Source organism: Oryzias melastigma, linkage group LG22, assembly GCF_002922805.2.
Source record: "Oryzias melastigma strain HK-1 linkage group LG22, ASM292280v2, whole genome shotgun sequence".
NCBI classification, from domain to species: domain Eukaryota; kingdom Metazoa; phylum Chordata; class Actinopteri; order Beloniformes; family Adrianichthyidae; genus Oryzias; species Oryzias melastigma.
The window spans coordinates 22,107,378-22,124,877 of record NC_050533.1 but is presented as its reverse complement, the minus strand read 5'-3'; the positions used below and the strand labels follow the sequence as shown (position 1 = coordinate 22,124,877).

General features: G+C 38.4%; 2 protein-coding genes across 3 annotated transcripts in view; one reads left to right on the top strand and one right to left on the bottom strand.

Moving 5' to 3' along the window:
- babam2 (BRISC and BRCA1 A complex member 2) overlaps window positions 1-12,993 on the bottom strand; it is a 94,077-nt gene extending 81,084 nt beyond the window's left edge. The window contains exons 1-4 of one of the 2 annotated variants that reach the window (XM_024273025.2): window positions 12,878-12,993; window positions 12,328-12,483; window positions 10,986-11,062; window positions 3,572-3,666 (exon numbers count right to left, since the gene is read on the bottom strand). In XM_024273025.2, coding sequence (XP_024128793.1) covers window positions 3,572-3,666; window positions 10,986-11,062; window positions 12,328-12,464 — 309 coding nt within the window. In that variant the 5' untranslated portion in view covers window positions 12,465-12,483; window positions 12,878-12,993. Of the gene's footprint in view, window positions 1-3,571; window positions 3,667-10,985; window positions 11,063-12,327; window positions 12,484-12,793 lie in introns of both variants that reach the window. The other variant, XM_024273035.2, reaches the window with a different exon arrangement.
- Window positions 12,994-13,166: 173 nt separating this feature from the next.
- Window positions 13,167-17,500, top strand: part of rbks (ribokinase) — a 48,130-nt gene continuing 43,796 nt past the window's right edge. Inside the window, exons 1-2 of the mRNA XM_024276940.2 lie at window positions 13,167-13,253; window positions 17,266-17,326. Coding sequence (XP_024132708.1) covers window positions 17,268-17,326 — 59 coding nt within the window. The 5' untranslated portion in view covers window positions 13,167-13,253; window positions 17,266-17,267. The remainder of the gene's footprint in view (window positions 13,254-17,265; window positions 17,327-17,500) is intronic.

Here is a 17,500-nt window from a genome sequence, read left to right as displayed (position 1 = left end):
TCTAATCCTGTATTTTAGCTTTATCTTTTCCTGACAGGCAACATTTTTTTTAACATTTCCTTTGCGATGTCAGAACTTCTGGATGTGTTTGTGAAATAACGGTAGACACGAAATGATTTACTTGCATGCTGGTGACAGATTCTGCCCTCCTTCAAAACTTCATTCCATATCGAGCCCATCACTGCATATAAAAAAACTCTTTTGTCTCTATACCAAAAAAAAGAATATGATAAACCTTTCCTGGGCCTGATGAGAGAAGAGAAAAACACAAGCCTGGATAGAGAAGGTAATGATAGCCCTAACTGGCTGTAAACAAGAACAACGTGTTGCTAAAACATGAAGCATTCCACCGATAGAAGATCTAAAATTAGACAAATGGTTTCCTCAAACTTGTCAAAAACAATGTATGTTAAAGTTCTGCTTCTTGAGTATTGAGAATCATTGGAGATGAAGTTTCACTTTATTCATTCAGTACTCAAAAACTCTTGACTTAATGGGTGGTTTAGCACAATTCAGGCGTACGCAGGGCTGACAGTAAACACTTCCTTTGAGATCTGGGTTGAAATTGAAGGATTTGCTGAGAATCTTGAGGTTTTAGAGAAAGGGGGAAGTCCTTACTGAAAATCCATGAGAACACAGAAGGAGTGAGGGGGTAGAGAGAGGATTTCAAAGGAAAACGAGGAGCGAGAAGCGAGACGCGGCACAAACACGAAGGGGGAAAAATAAACAATAAAAGCCCCGCAGAGCACTGGCTAAGCAGAGGTACTTCCCCTTATGTGCACAGCTGGATTTATGAGACGGTGAGCAATTCTCCCCTTTTTTCTCCCAGACTCTGACACAAGCCGGGGAATTTAGCTTTAGTGAACTAAACAGTGTCAGAAATAGCTCTGGACAACATTGTGGTAAGGTCTGGATTTGCTTTATCAGCAAGCTGTGAAGGCACAAAAAAGAGCCCAGCTCCAGACTGACATGAACTAATGAGCAACATTTGCAAACAGCAATAACTAATATAACTAATGAACTGAAACAGACATAAAAGCAAAATATTGTAATTGAAATGACAAGTTTGCAAAACACATACACAGTTTTACCAATAAAATATATCAATCTGTCATAGAAGTGAATCTGATCAAAGGCTTGAACATCTTGTGCCGATTTTCTCAAAATGGAGGACAAATATAAAAGAAAATTAAGCTGAAAATGGAACTTAAGAGTATTTCTTTATTCAAATTGTTGCAAATCAGGGGGAGAAGAAAAATGCAGTTGTAAAAACCTTGTAGTAGTGAGCTAAAACTGGTGGGCCACCACCTCCCTGCTCCTCTTCATTCTGATGCATCCACTTGTAGACAAATAGATCCATGAACGTCTTTGTTTTCCTCATCTAAGCTAGAATCTGGATCATCAAAGCTGTACGGCTGGATAGCTCCAAAAATGCTCGCCATTTTTGTTGCACCGCTACTGTTAGCTTGGGGTTTTACAGAGGTGTATGCTAGCAGGACAGTGGGCACTCAGCTGGATGATGGGAAAGGCGAGCGGGCTTACTTCACACCAACGGGCCCACCTACAACTCAAAAATAAATTATGGGATAAGGGATAATTAAACTATTTTGGCTAAAAACGTCACAATCATAATTTAAAGACCACTGGAAACGCTCTAAAAATAGATCAAAAGATGATTGGAGTTTAACTTAAATAAGATGGATTATGTCTGGGGGGGTGGGGGAAATTATGATTAAATGCACTGATTGTGATTCATAAAAGTTTCTAAACTGTTTTGAGAATTTAACATGTTAAATAATCAAAAAAGTCTTATGATTGATCAGTTTATAACTTGAATGACTTGCAATAAATAAAAAATGTGAAAAAAACAGGATTATCAAGAATATGTTAAAAAGGGTATCAGAGCAAGAATGGTTCTTCTGACTAATAGAATGACTGAGTAATAACTGTGTACTTCTCTATAGAAGTCTATGGGATTTTGGGTTCTTGGAATCAGCAGGTACTTCCTGTTTGGAACACAAGGGGGGAGGGGGGAGGGTGGTCACTGTTTCATACACACCCCAGTTGACCATGGGACATTTTCAAACTTTCTCAAGAATACCATATAATGTTTGCCGTGGTGTTTATCTTTCGCTACTCATGATGCACAGGACTGCCAGTATTTACTCCTTTAGGTTCACTTTTGCTCTGTCAAAGCACACCTGAATACACGTGAAAGTGAGGTGAGACCCTCACTTGCAGAGGACCGGCGTTCATTTATTTGCTATATCTGAAGTTTAGGTAAGCTGTCATTCCTGGCATGAGAACCCGATTACCCAAAGAGGAACTCGTCAGTGTGAAGGAGCCCCCTCTGAGCTGGAATTGCTCGCCATTTGTTGAAGGCGGTTTTTGCAAGTTGATATAACAAGTATTGTTTCTAATTACTCCAAAAATCTTGCAGGGGATCTCACTTTCCTTTGCACTGTATGAGGTGCAGTTTGACTCATTCAAACATTCAAAAAGACAAGTCTCCCTTTAAAGTAGTCTCAGAACAAACCCACTTGGGCACAAAGAGCTCCTCAAACTCAATGGAGCCAGACTGCTAAGCTGATGGTGGTGTGTTCATTGTGTCTATCATGCAATCCAAGTCACACCTCATTTGATGCAGTTAAAAATTCTGACTGAATCTCACCTTCAAAGATATAACTGATCCTACAGATAAAAAAACAAGTCAAAACTGATGACGCAGAAGTGAATCAGCGTCTATGGAACTTGACTTCAAACTGTCTCCATGTATGGTGTTACGGCCCTGGTGTATCCGGAACTCTGAGTATGGTTTGTCTGTTTGTGTGCTTGAGTTTGGGGTGAATGAGTTGGCTTGAATGTTTCTTTCTGTAGGTGTCTGACCTGACAGCCGCAGCTCTGCAGAGTGTGGACCCGCCCATCTACACCTGATTTTCATCATGCCATCAACTGTGGACCAGTGACAGAGGATCCACACCTGCATAAGTAGAGCTGACTTCCCCAAGCAGAGTTGGCAGCTTTTGTAACACCCTTTCTGGTGGTCAGCTTTCCCATGGTGTGAAGTCCAACATTAAGCTCCTGTCCTCTTTTTCTGTGGACTTTGGTGGTGGAGCTTATTGTTGTCAGAAACTTTGGTGAAAGTTTGTGTTTTTAGGCATACTTAATAGACCTGGTGGGTTTCAGTCTGTATCTCTCATGTGAAGAGATACATTTGTGATGTGATGTAGAAATTAACCCTTTTGTTCAACTCTTCTTCTTTTCTTTTGTTGCAATGTTTGTGTTCATTTGCGGCTAATAGCAAATTAAAAGCTGCACACTACCACAGTGCTCCAGTCTGGGTTTTCTTATTTTTATGTTACACCTTATTCTCCCTTCTCCTCAGTTGGATCGTAACATATGGAAAAACGTACAAGTCAGGTGGACCAAAAAATGTCGAAAATAAGTATTCACAATATTAGTATAATAATAATAATAATAAATAATAAATAATAAATAAATTAATATAATAATAGTATTCACAATTTATAGCGAAGCAAGTCAGGATTTGAGCCCATGCCTGGATACTCACAGGAAGCTCAGACGGCTCGGGCAGAAACTCAGTGTCTTCTCCAAAAATGAAGTCAGGAGGCAGAGCTGGGTACCGCGCGTTGAAGATGATGTCCCCTAAAAGAAGAGCAAAAACCATCAACTGTTGATCAAGGAAATGCATGTGATGTCAAATAACCACTTCACATATGAACCTAGTTATTATGACCTTTAATATTCTCTGTAAGCATTCGTACACAGGTTTGAACAAGCTGTTTTATTTAATCAAATAATGACCATTGCTCGGTTTTTCATGCTGCTCAAGAGTTATTCTAATCCCGTGAGGGATCTGATGCTGCATGCACAGGCTTGCTGAGGAGGGAGCTTCCACCAACAGCTCCATTAAATGAATACTGTGGTTATCCACAATCCAAACCAGTCCAACTATGCCAGACAAGAAAAAAAAAAAACATCAGTTTAGCTCCAAGACTTCATGGGAAAGTCTGTGGCAACTGTTAGACCTAATTGGTAATCCTGTACACTAGAATAAGTGTGTGGGATTTCATGGAAAAGACCATCGCTAGCAGACCAGGCAGCAAAATGAATGTGAACCTCTGGGTTTGCTTACAGACAGAGGTAACCCAGCAGAGGAGTGGGGACTGGAAGTGGATGTTGCATAAATGCCACTCCCAATTAAAAAAAATAAAAACGCAAAACTTGAACAGCAAACAATCCTAACCTATTGTAAAGTTTGGCTCATTCATTCATTCATTCATTGTCCTGATCGCTTTGTCCCTTCCGGGGTCGCGGGGGAGCCGGAGCCTAACCCGGCTGCTGATGCTCAGCTGACTCCCATTTGCTAATCACCCACAGGACGTTTAAAGGGTCACCAAACCAGGAAGTTGGATGTTGACTCCACCCACATCCAAAATTTGAGAATCCAGTCAGAGAGGTGGGGCGTGGGGGCGGGACTGTTATCATTACTGGAGCTGCAGATCATGATGTCAGACTTCGGAAACTTACATGGTTTGACCAATCACAAAATTCAACTGTAATACCTCGATTCAACCTTTAGGGGGCAGCACACAGGCTATTTTTGACTATATTTTGAAGAATTAAACAGTTTGATTTCAATTTGTCAAAAATGTGTCTATGACCAACAGACAGCACTTTTAAAGCCCCATTTATAGATGTCAACAGCCAAAAAACGTTAATTTAGGGTTTGGTTACCCTTTAAGCACTGCTCACTCATTGTAAAGTATTGTTTGTACCACTCAGCCTGCATACCGAGCATTTCATCCTGACCTGATCTGCGGTTTACCCGATCCTGCTTGACTGCCGCCTGCCCCGACCCTTGCCTGGACCCTGACCATCTGGTTTCTCTCTGATGCTCCAATACTTGTTGCTGACTTTTGCCTGCCTGACCCTGATTTAGATTTGTGGACTTTTAGCTGTCGTAATAAACCTGCTGCACATGGAACCAGGAGTCTGCCTGTTTTGTGACACATAACAACAAGCGGAATTGGATCAATCCAGTGATACAATTTTGAGCCAGATTCACTACAGCATGAGTGTTGAACGCTTATCATGTCTCGCACACTTAGGCGTGAGTGGGCCAAGGTGAGTGCAGGGGAGAGTAGCTGTGTCATTAGTTTGAGCTTTTTCAAGCATCTGGTTTTCTGATCCAACACGATTTGAATTAAAAATACTCAGGAACGCATTTTTTTTTTTTTTTAAATTCATTTGTATAGGTCCTCTACTATGAGAAAAATGCAGCAAGAACATGGTAAAAACACAAAAAAGAGGATTTTCATTGAAGTGGGTCTTCATCCATCCACCCATCCATCTTCTTCCACTCATGCGGGACCGGGCTGAAGGGGCAGAAGTCTAAGCAAAGACCCCCAGACTTACCTCTCCCCAGACACTTCCTTTAGCTCCTCTGGGAGGACCTAGAGACGTAGTCTCTCTTGAATGTTCTGGGTCTTCCCCGGGACCTCCGCCCATTGTATCATGCCTGGAACACCTCCACAGGGAGAGGTCCAGGAAACATATGGACCATATGCCCGAGCCACCTCAACTGGCTCCTCTGGATGTGGAGGAGAAGCTGCTCTACTCTGAGCTGTCAGCGGATGACCGAGGCTTTCATCCTATCTCTAAAAGAGCTCCCAGACACCCTACAGAGGAATCTCATTTCAGCCGCTTGTAGTCGGGATCTCGTTCTCTTGGTCACGACTCAGAACTCATGACCATAGCTGCGTCCTGGAACGGAGATCGACCGGTAAATTGAGAGCTTTACTCTTTGGCTCATCTCTCTCTTTACCACAACTAACTGGTACAGCAACCGCATAACGGCGGACGTTGTTACAATCCGCCTGACGATCTCAGGCGCCGATCTTCCCTCACTTGTGAACAAGACCCCAAGATACTTAAACTCCTCCACCTGAGGCAGGAGGACTCCACCCAGTGAGAGAGGGAGCAAACTACCTTGGAGTGGGTTTTAGGGATGTGGAAAAAAAGAAAATGTTTGAAATCAAACAAACAAAAAACAAAATCAGAATGTTTTTCTGACCCAGGGATAGCAACTTCTGCTGAAGAGCAGCAAAATGAAAGCAACTTTTGCTGTACTTTGTGACCATCACTAAGAAAATTGCATTATATCCTCTATGGCTACTCTTCCAAAACCTGACGGAGTATCAGAAAACTCTTAGCTCAGTGCTATGGCTTCTTATATTCATGGAATATCTCAGAAAATCTCCTTGCAGGTTTAAATTTCATGAAGGATTCGTGCAGAAGGCAACAAACCCACAATCTGAACTAGATTGACAGGCAAAATTAAGAAACAAAAAAAAGAGAAGCAACACACTTTGACTGGTTTGGAGTTCTCGTACTGTTCTATTTGTGTCTTACAAGCCAGACAAACACACACAAATAGAAGAATATTTCCAGAGGATGACGGTGAGGAAACAAGAAGCAGTAACCACTGGAAAGCTTTCAGCAAACTCCTGGCAGGACTCCAGAGGAGAACCGAGGTCTTTAAAGCGCAAAACCGACAGATTAGAACCGATGCTTTCATGTGCTGCCTTGTTCACACAAGACTGTAAAAAGAAGCCTCACTTCAAAAAGCCTTTATTAACAAAACACTATTTTCTTCAGCCAAGGATTATACTGAGAACGCAGAGCCACAATGGGCTCTAAAGCAGAGGACAAAGATGTCATTAATAGTCCTTGTGCGGAAATTTAAAGAGCTGTAATGTGCAGCAATAAACGCCTGATTTTGGACACCATTAAGAGTCAAGTATAAAGACTGAAAAGAAAACCCTCTGGCATCTTTATAGGAAGCACAGTCAGTACAGCCTTCGTCACAACTGCCATTACGGGTGGATACGAGCTGTCTGCAGGGAGAATATAGGCAAATCTGTACAGGTCATGCAGGTGGCCCACACAAAATATCTGTTCTGTGAGCCCCTAGAGAAAAAAAACATTCATGCATATTTTTTGCATTCTGCAGACGAAAGGTCACAGCAAACACATGAACAATACAAGTAAAGAGTAAGTAAAGGTGAAATAAGTGAGACGCAGGCATGCCATATGGTTTTCAATGTTTTTTTCAAGCACTGTGCAGCATTTAGTCAGTTAGGAAGTACTTAGACCTAACTAATAACTAGAGTGTGGCGTAAAGGCAACGTGTAACACCATCAAACGAGTGTCATAAGAGCAAGCAACTTACGAATATTTTTCGATACCCTTATCACACACACAACAATCCTACGTTCCATTTTCATGACGTCCCTTAAAGGGGCCATACCATAAAAAATAAACTTTTTGAGCTTTTAAGTGTATTATATTGTTCAATCCTCACTTTAAACAACCCCAAAGCGGTATTTTGATCCGTTCACGTATTTCTGAGTAATCCTATAAAAACCTGCGCTCTCTGCTTTAGCCCCTCCCATACCCACAAAAATGAGCAGGTCCTCCCATGCTGACATCACAAGATGAGAACAGCCCCCTGTCAGGAAGAGTCTGCCCCGCCTCCAGGCTAACACAAGCACTTTCTCCGCAAAGCTAGCGGTGATCTGCTAGTTTTGTGAGACTCCCACCCCTGGCTCGTGCACAGGCCTGCAGATGCTAGCCGTCTGTGTTGTGATCCAGTTTAGCGATGGCCAAGAAACGCTCATTCGATTTAGCGTTCAAGCTTTGCGAAGAAAGTTTTGGTGAGGAATCTGCATGACATGTTGGAATGAATCCTTAACGTATTCGAAAATCGCGAAAGCAGACGGGGGATATTGAGAACAGTGGGAGAAAGGGAGCAGACTATTACCTGGTGGATAAAGCGAGCGACGAATTGGGAGATTAGTTTAAACGTGGTTTACTGAGCAGTTATGCGTGAAAAGGATTTTTGATAAAGAGAATGATAAAGTTTCAAAGATGAAAAGAAACATTCACAGGTTCGTCTATTGTCTGCATTTTTTGAGCAAATTTCACCGCAGAATGAACCCATTACCCATCATTCTGTCTGAGCCAAATTTTGGGAAAGACAATGCTAATATTTAGCACCAGGAATTTTAACTTTCTTTTAATTTTTTCAAGCTGGCTTGAAAGTTACCCATGGGATCAGTCACGGTAGTTTAGCTATCTATTCTAAGCAAAACTATTAAAAGCATCATGCAAATGTATCTATCTAATTTTGGCTTTCCATTTCATACCAAATCTACTATGACCCTTTGCACTCAATCAGTGGGAAAGAGTTAGTGCTTTTGGCTTGGTCTGATTTCCCTAAAGTGGCTTTCAATACGATATTGTGTGAAAAGCAATAAATGGAATATATAGTTACGAAATCATCACATATTAGGGTCAGCTTTTTTGAATGTATTACTTTCTATTGCACCATGTTATATAGTCTGTGGATTGAGTAAGAGAGCATGTTACACTGAGTCTGACTGCCCTAACAAAAGCAATAATCATGTGAACTTTTGAGTGTTTCGTTTTATGACAGATTTGCAAAAGTGCCAACATTTGAGGTCAACAAAATCACACTTTGAAAGTGGTTCTGTCAAACTGTAGATGTTTAGTGAACAGAATGGGATGAAAAATAAAAAGGTTGAGGCAGAAATTCACCCCAGTTTCCATGAAAAAAATCAATTTCTGATCCTGTAAATTGAAACTTGATAGTAGCAGAAAATCTAAAGAATGGCAGATTGATCATGCAGTAGCGTAGCAGTGTGCCCTGAGGGACGGCTCTGACCGCTCTGTAATTCTCCTCACCACTCAGCATTAATCAAAAACACATTGGATGGGACAAGAACTTCACTTTTACTGTAAGACACGAGATATGTTTTAATTCAACAAATAAATGGAAGCTTCTAGTTTTAAAAATACCAATTTCTTCTTTTGTAAGCAATTTTTTATATATATATAAAAATTGAAAGTCTAATCCTCTCACTTGCATCACTCATCAAATTTACCTTATTCATTTTTTTGAAACTTAAAAATGAACCTGAAAATTTTGAACATTTAGTTTGCTCTTTTCAGGAATCTGAAACCATATTTTAAAGATTTTACTTTGACAATAGTACTCACATCCTTAGACTAACCACAGCTTCCTGAAATAGGTCACAATCCTCTCTGGCTGGAACAGATATTTTGCAAACAGAGCAAAACAAGCAGAACAGACTTCCTCATGTTGCCATAGGATTTTTTTTTCCAAAAAAAAACAGTTTTTCTACACATTTACTACAACGTGAGAGACGGAATGCAAAATTAAAATTAAGGAAATCACATTATATGTTTTTTTTTTTAAATAATCTATATGTATAATGATACAGTAGATATAGAGTTTCTCTCCTCAAAACAAGAAAGAATTCAATTCCTCACAGACCTGTCACTTCTTCTCTAAGAAGTTCTTCTATCCTCCACTTGTAAACTGTACTAATGATTCCTGTTTGAACTGGTTATTTGTATAAAACACACCTGTCCACAACTTTAAACAGACTGTAGACATTTTGACCAAAGAGTTGTCGAAGAACACCAGGAACAAGATTGTTGACCTAAAGAAAACAGGAATGAACCAATCTACAATAATCAACCAGCTTGATGAGAAGAGATCAACGGTTGGAGCAATTATAAGAAAATGGAAGAAAATCAAGATCAATGATAATCTCCTTCCACCTAGAGTTCCATGAAACATATCACCTAGTGGAGTACAAATGATCTAGATGATCTAAGGCACATGTGTTAAAGTCAAGGCCCGGGGGCCGGATCCGGCCCTCCAGGTAATTCTATCCGGCCCTGCAGATCATTTTATTTTATTGTTATTAATGGTCCGATGTTATCTTGCACTTATTTTTAACTTGTATAATTTTGACAAATATATTGGTATGGAGAGTAAAATATTGAAAGTTATTTAAAGCTTAATTTGATTTATTCTGAAATAATATTCCTGACTATTTATTATTCATAATTATGTTAAAAAATTACGGTTTCAAAGTTTTAAAAATTTGCATTCTGCTAACTTTTTGGACTATTTTGGCATTTACTGTTTTAGACTATTTTGGAGTTTAGCTAATATTTCAGCTACATGCTAGCTGTTTTGGCTAATTTAGGCTTTTTTTAAGTTTTTAGGGCTGCTTTGGAGTTAAGCTAATATTAGCTGTTTTGGCTCTTCATTTTTTTTTGTCCATTTTGGAGTTCAGCTAATATAGTTGCTACCTGCTAGCTGTTTTGGCTAATTAAACCCTTTATTTTCGTTTATTTTTTAGGTTTTTTTGGAGTTTAGATAAACACGTTAGCTGCTCTGGCTAATTCAGGCTTCCCCCCCCCCCCACTTAGTCAGGCTATTTTTAAGTTTAGCAATTTTTTTCAGCAACATTTTTTCAGCTTCATACATTTTTTAATATATTATTTTTCTGTAGTTCAAGTTATTCAAGTTATAAACTTACCAATCAGATGCCTCAATAAAAGTAGGTGGTCTCACATTGAATGTTCCAAATTTTTGACGAATTTTGCGTAGCTCGCTGTTAAGTGTTAGGGGTGTGAACTTTCAACAAGCTTACTCCTGATTGGCGTCTGATTAGTTTGCTAAGTTTTTTTTTGTTTGTTTGTTTTTTAGGCTAATTTGGCATATAGCTAATATTTTAGCTGGCTATTAACTTCAGTGTTTTTAGCTATCAATTTCAGCATCTTCAGCTATCAGCACCAGCATCTTTAGCAGCCAAATTCAGCTCACAGCATTCACACTAGCATTATCACAGGTAATGTTATATATCTAGTTCATAATTATGTTAAAAAGTTACAGTTTTAAAGTTTTAAAAATGTGTTCAATAAATGTTTATCCTGTTTGGCCCGTGACCTAAGGTGTGTTTTGGATTTTGGGCACTTGTGCGATTGAGTCTGACACCCTTGATCGAAAGAAAGTTGAATGTAAAATGAGATTTTAGGAAAAAGATGGGTCTTTTACTTACATTTGAGGGTTTGTCCAGCATAGGGGATGTGAAGTTTGAAGCGATCACAGCAAGGACCAGCAGTCAGAGATGTGCACCTAAACACAGACATGGAGAAAAAAAATCACAGGTAGCAATATAACTGAAAAATCTCAATAAACAAAATCCAGGTTATTATCAAAACAAATAAAAGCAATAAATCCAGGTAAATTAGTCTGTAAACTTTGAACAAGAACTTAATTAGATTATGATGTGAAAATTGTGTGTAAATTAAATTTGAGCAGTTTAGGAAAGCAGTTCTTTGGAAAAATGCAGTTTTATATAAATCAAAAATTTAGAGTAAATGTGTCAAAACTTACATAATAGAAAAGAAACTGAGCATTTGTAGTAATTTTATATTTAAGAATGTTAGATTCAGAAAGACTTGACTTCCTCCTTCCTATGTTAAAGACCCACCCCAATAAAAATTTTTGATGTTTTTAACATGCTCTTGTAGCATCTTTCTGATGATGGGGATATATATAAAGAAGATTAAGGTTTAATTATTTTCTTTATTCTAATCATTGTGGATTAGGAGACCAAAAAAATGCTGGTTAAAAACTGTTGTAGTTATTATGTAAAATCGATAAACTGCAGGCCACAAGCTCACTGCTCTACTCGATTCTGATGCATCCACTGGCAGACGACTAGATCCACAATCCTTTGTTTTCCTCATATGAGCTAGAATCTTGCTCTAAACTATACGTCTAGATATCTCTATTATGTCTTGTCATTTTGTTGCACCGATAAAGTTAGGTTGGGATAGTGGGGGGCTGTAAGCTAGTGGGGGAGAATGTATGCTAAGAGATGATGGGAAATAAATACAGGCTCACTCCGGGGGAACCCGCTAAGAACTCAGAAGCAAATCTCTAATGAACTTCAACAGCTTTGTAGAAACTATTTCCTAAAAAACAACACCGTTATTTGGGATTTTCGCTAAAAACCGCATAGTCATACATAAAAGACCAGCAAGAATACTATTAAAATAGATCAAAAAATTATTGGAGTGGGACTTCAAAGCGAATAAACATGATTTAAAATATTTGAGAATCAGGTGAAAATAAAGATAGAGGTAAGACAGTTGCACTTTGAGCTCAATCTTTTATGATGTTTGTGCACAAAACTGAACAACATTGATTATTTAAAAAGTATGGCCCGAATAATTGTTAATTTATTATTATTACTTGTATTTTGGGAAATCATTTTCACAAATAGAGCAAATTAGTAAATAGATCTGTTTTGTATTGGTCTAACGTGAGTATCACTTTCGGAAATGCAATCATAGATCATTTCTACAGGGTTTATTTGAAGGATTTCTCCTCACCCAGTTTTGAGGTCGGTGACCCGCAGACAGTTGGTGGAGTCGAGCCCCACTCGGCCGTTCCTCACCACGCTGCACAGCAAGGGTCGCAGCTCAGGTGAGATCCGGTGCAGGGCAACCTCAGGTGACATGTTATTCATTGTGTCCACTCTGGTGGGCCTACACACAACATATACGATTTTAATCAGATAAACATACTTCTTAAAACACATCAAGTTCTCCTGGAAGTAACCTGATTATTGACTTTATTTCCGCGTGTACATGTTTGTATTCATGTATAAAACAGCACCAATGGTTTGACGAAGAACTTTATAGTTTAAAATAAAACTCTTGACAGTCTATTCATCCAAAATTAAACGTAAAAGACAAACGCTAGGCTTTTAGCAACAAATACTGTTGTTAAAGGAATGTAAACGCTATCTCTACATCGTTAGCTATGGTTGGTTAGTCACATTTTACAGAAACTGACCAAGTGTAAGGGTCCGGTATGCACAAGATATGATTTGTTATTTAAAGTAATTTTAAATATACAATCGTAAGTATGAAAAAATACCTGAAAAAGTCTAAAACCAATTATTTTCTGCGTTAATTCCAATGTTTACGTTACACTCAAACTTTCCGGTTCATCTTATTATTTGGGGTCCTTGTGACGTCCCCGTGCTTAGCTGACTGCAATATTGCCTGATTTAAAAAAAGGCGTTTTTCCGACCAAGATTAAAAATAAGTTCTCAATTTAAGATTCTAAACAAATAACTACTTTAAGTATTTTTCACCTTAAATTATTACATTGTATTATAAACATATAATTTTAATAAAGTTGGGGTATTTAGTCTGGCAGTAGCTACAATCGCAGCCAGTAGTTTTCTTGGACTTTCACCGGTCAGTGAGTGTTTATTTGTCTACTCTGCAAAGGCAGTTCACTGTCAAAGGTAAATTTAAAACTGCATCTCGATTAGAAAGCTGTTTTTGGCACACTTTTGTTTGATTTAATTCGTTGTTTCATGAAGCAAGGGTGTATTTCTTCCCCTTTGAGTTTCCGGCGCTTATATTTAAAAAAAAAATCCAAACCAGGATGTACTTAGTAAGCATTTGAACCATGATTTCTACTGTCAATGGACTGCACAGGATTGACTGCTCAAGTTCAGCTGCATTAGTCTTTGCAGTCGGAAGAGTTTATCAGACATCTAATCAGATATTAAGTAGTTTATATTAACATTTGTATTTCCTGAAGAACAAAAAGTAATTATATTAGTTGTTTTATTGCAAAAACTTCTGTTCGTTTTATTAGTGAGTTTTTGTGTCTGTTTTAATTTTATTCTTTAAAAGTCACACTTATTTGACATCAGATATCTCTGAGCCAGATGCAGTATAGAAAACCAGAAGTCTTGTGGAAATTGCACAACATATTTTTATTGATAAGCAAGTAACATTTGTGTACTTGCATAGTAAATTAACTGAAAACAGGATGAAAAAATATGATGCTTAATGCAAACAGAGGGAGCTTAATCAATTTTTTTCATGTCCAGTTTCAAAGCAGGGTAAATGTTGAGGCAGGATGGGGAACTGAAATAAAACTGAGGCAGCCAATATTTGAACCATGAACATGGTGGATGATTTGTTGTGGCAAACCCTAAAGGGATCAGCCGAAAGTAAAACAGTCATCATCACCATAAAGGTTTATTTTCAACATGTTCTTGTGGCATTTCTCTGATTATGGGGAATTTCTAATGAACTCATGCTGCCCTGCAGAAATTATGTCCTAGAAAATTACACAGGTTTATTATTATTATTATTTTGACTGAAAATGGCATATTCATAATTGAAAGATCACTGGAAACACTTTGAAAAAATATCAAAAGATTATCAGAGTGGAACTTTAAAGCTATTTTTTTTTCTAAATTAAATTTTAATTTAACTATTTTTTTAAATAAAAAAAATATATTGCAGCGTGTTTTGTAATTACTCATCTAAAATAATCATCACATGAGAAGAATTCTATTTTTAATAACTGACCCACCAATGAATGTTGAAATTTGGACATTTTTATTCTAATCTTATTTAATTTAAAATCATTGTGTATTTCTCTGTTTTCTTCTGCATTTTCAAATTAGTTTTGGATTTACCAAAGAGTCTCCATTTTGCTTTTTTTTTTTTTTTTTTTTTTTTACACCTTGGGGCCTCAAGCAGAGAAAAAAGGAAACCAGCTCTTAACAGTTGGACTGTTGTTCGTGCGTCATGATGTGAAGGTTTTTATAGTAAGTTGTGGCGGTGTTGAGCAATGCTATCTGCCTATGGTGTTATGCTGAGTTTAGGACGGAGGGCATGAAAACTTCTGCAGGCAGATTTCTGACACATGGCACAACGTTTCACTAGCGGAAGAGCGGCAAAGCTCATATAGCAGAACATTTCTTTATTAATTATTGAATTTATTTATGTACGTTTCATCAAAAAGCTCTTTTTTATTTCAAAGACACACAACTAAAGCACATCATATAATTTGTGTCATTTAAAGGCTTACAGGTGAAATGTAATGTCAAGGACCATGGAGGCTGTCACATGTCAACAGGTTTAGTTGTTACCACTGACTGTATAAGAAAGCTGGACTGAGTGACTGTGACGTCACCCATAGAAAATGATTTCCTTCCAGCTCCAACCAAATAAAGTCATTTCAGTCGCCATTGTTTTTATGGCAACCACTCTTAACCAGGAGTGAGCTTGTTGGAAGACCACACCCCTAACATTGTAACTATATAAATATAGTTCAAGGAAATACCTACAGCTCATTGAAGCTCACTGTGGGTCCTAGAAAAGTTGTTTTCTAGGACATAGTTTCTGCAGAATGGCAGTGGTTCATTAGAAATTCTCTTCTGAGTTGAGGGCGGGACCATTGGTGTTGAGAAACCACGACCCCTCTTCCTCTCACCACAGCTGAAAGCTCTCTCTTTACACCATTGACAGTATATGAGAACTGGAGCAAATGTAATGTCACCCATAGAAAATGATTTACTTCCGGTTCCAACAAAATAAAATCAATACAGTTGCTATTTTTCACAATGTGGATGCCGCCACATTGGAATCAGTACGTAGTGATCAATCTCAGTCGATTTTAATCATCTGTTTTGTTCGAATTCCCACCTAACTACTAAAAAAAACTATATAGTTTGGAACTCTAGTGCCCTGACTTTAACAAGCAATTCAGACATCGTTCTCTAGTCGATAACTAATTTAATAGTCGATTAGTCGTTAGTTTATATTACTTGGAGATATTATAATGCATTATGCTAGCTTTTTGGACTATTTTGGCATTTATTAAGGTTTTTTAGGCTATTTTGGAGTTCAGCTAAAGTTTCAGCTGCATGCTAGCTATTTTGGCTAAATTGACCTTTTTTTTTTAATTTTTTAGGCTATTTTAGAGTTTTGCTAATATTTCAGCTACATGCTAGCTGTTTAAGCTAATTTAGGCTTTTTTGTTTCTAGGCTACTCTGGAGTTTCGCTAATATTTCAGTTACATGCTAGCTGTTATGGCTAACTTAAGCTTTTCTTTGGTTTGTTTTTTAGGCTTTTTTAGAGTTTAGCTAATATTTCAGCTACATGCTAGCTGCTTTGGCTGATTTAGGATTTTTTTTTCATATTTAAGGCTAATTTTGAGTTTAGCTAGTATTTCAGTAACATGCTAGCTGTGTTGGCTAACTTATGTTTTTTTTATTTTTTAGGCTAATTTAGAATTTAGCTAATATTTTAGTTGGCTACCAGCTTCAGCGTTTTTAGCTATTAATTTCAGCATCTTCAGCTATCAGGACTAGCATCTTTAACGGCCAAATTCAGCTTACAGCATTCACATGCTGTACATCCACTGTGCGCATGACCCGATTAGTCGACTAATTGGACAAAGTAATCGGTGATTAGTCAACAATTAAAATAATCGTTTGTGGCAGCCCTAGTGAGGAGCGGTGTGTTGTGAGGCCTGGTCGAGGTCTGCAGGTCTACCGCCACACCTGATGTCACACTGCTTCATGGTCAGATGTTTGTGTTTGATAGGATTCATTTAACAACCCTCCCTTGTATATATTTGTGTGTGCACACAGCAGTTGGATTGATTTATAAGTGGGAAAGCCCGTGATGGTGGTAGTGATTCATTCCTCTAAAAGTATCCAGTAATAACAGAGTGGAAAAAGGCTCAGCCTGTTATCATCCAGGCGTCACGCGTTGGATTCTTTCAAACCGATCAGGAATTCTTCACACCGAGCAGCAGTTCATTTCTCTGAGTAAAAAATAAAACTCAATTTATCTTGTTATTTAGATTCAAATTATCAGTGATTTTTATATTGTCCTGAGCTGCTGTTGGAATTTCTCTTTTAGGGTCAACAGGTGAGTGATGAATTGTTTTCCTGTTCCTTCCGAAACGCCAGTTCTCCTCACATTCTGGAGATTGGAGACGCTGTGCTGTGAAATACAGGGGGGGAAATTGAGCCATCTTACAGCCAGCGGCCAAGCTTTCCAAGTCTTCCTCTGCCTAGGAAGAGATTTGAGGAGATTAACACGCTAGCATTAGCTGCGATACAAGCAGAGGATTGAATTAATTAAAGACTTCACTGGGCTGTGATGTGTTCACGTGGTGTGGCATTGAAGTAAACCCCCCACCACCACTGCCACCACCACCACCCACAGGAAATGTAGAATTTATCCAATTCAGCCTGCCATGAATGCTCTATTTATACCTTCTTCCTTGTTGCAGTCAAGCTCATGCTAATGTGAGAGATAAGGAAAATGGAGCGCTTTTTGTTTAGGAGGCACTTTGGAAAGTACTTTACATCTTTTTCCCTTAAATGCCCCCCGCTGTGCTTTAGATAATGCCTGAAGTTTGGTGTGCTTCACACAACACAAAACAATGAGTCCTAACTTTAAGATGAAGAAACTCAAAGGTGTGTTTGGCTCCTCAGGGATGACTGAACGGGCCCCTGATGTTGTGGTGGTTGGCTCCTGCATGACCGACTTGGTGAGGTGAGTAATTGAGGAAACTCCTCTGCTTCCTCAGGTGGGCCCAACAGGAAGTGGAAAATGTTTGTGATGGTTTGAGAACATTTATTTTGAACTTAGATTTATTTTAGTTCCTGCAGAACAATGTTATCCTGTTATCTAGTTTTTAAATGTATCTTTATCAATGTCCCACTCCAA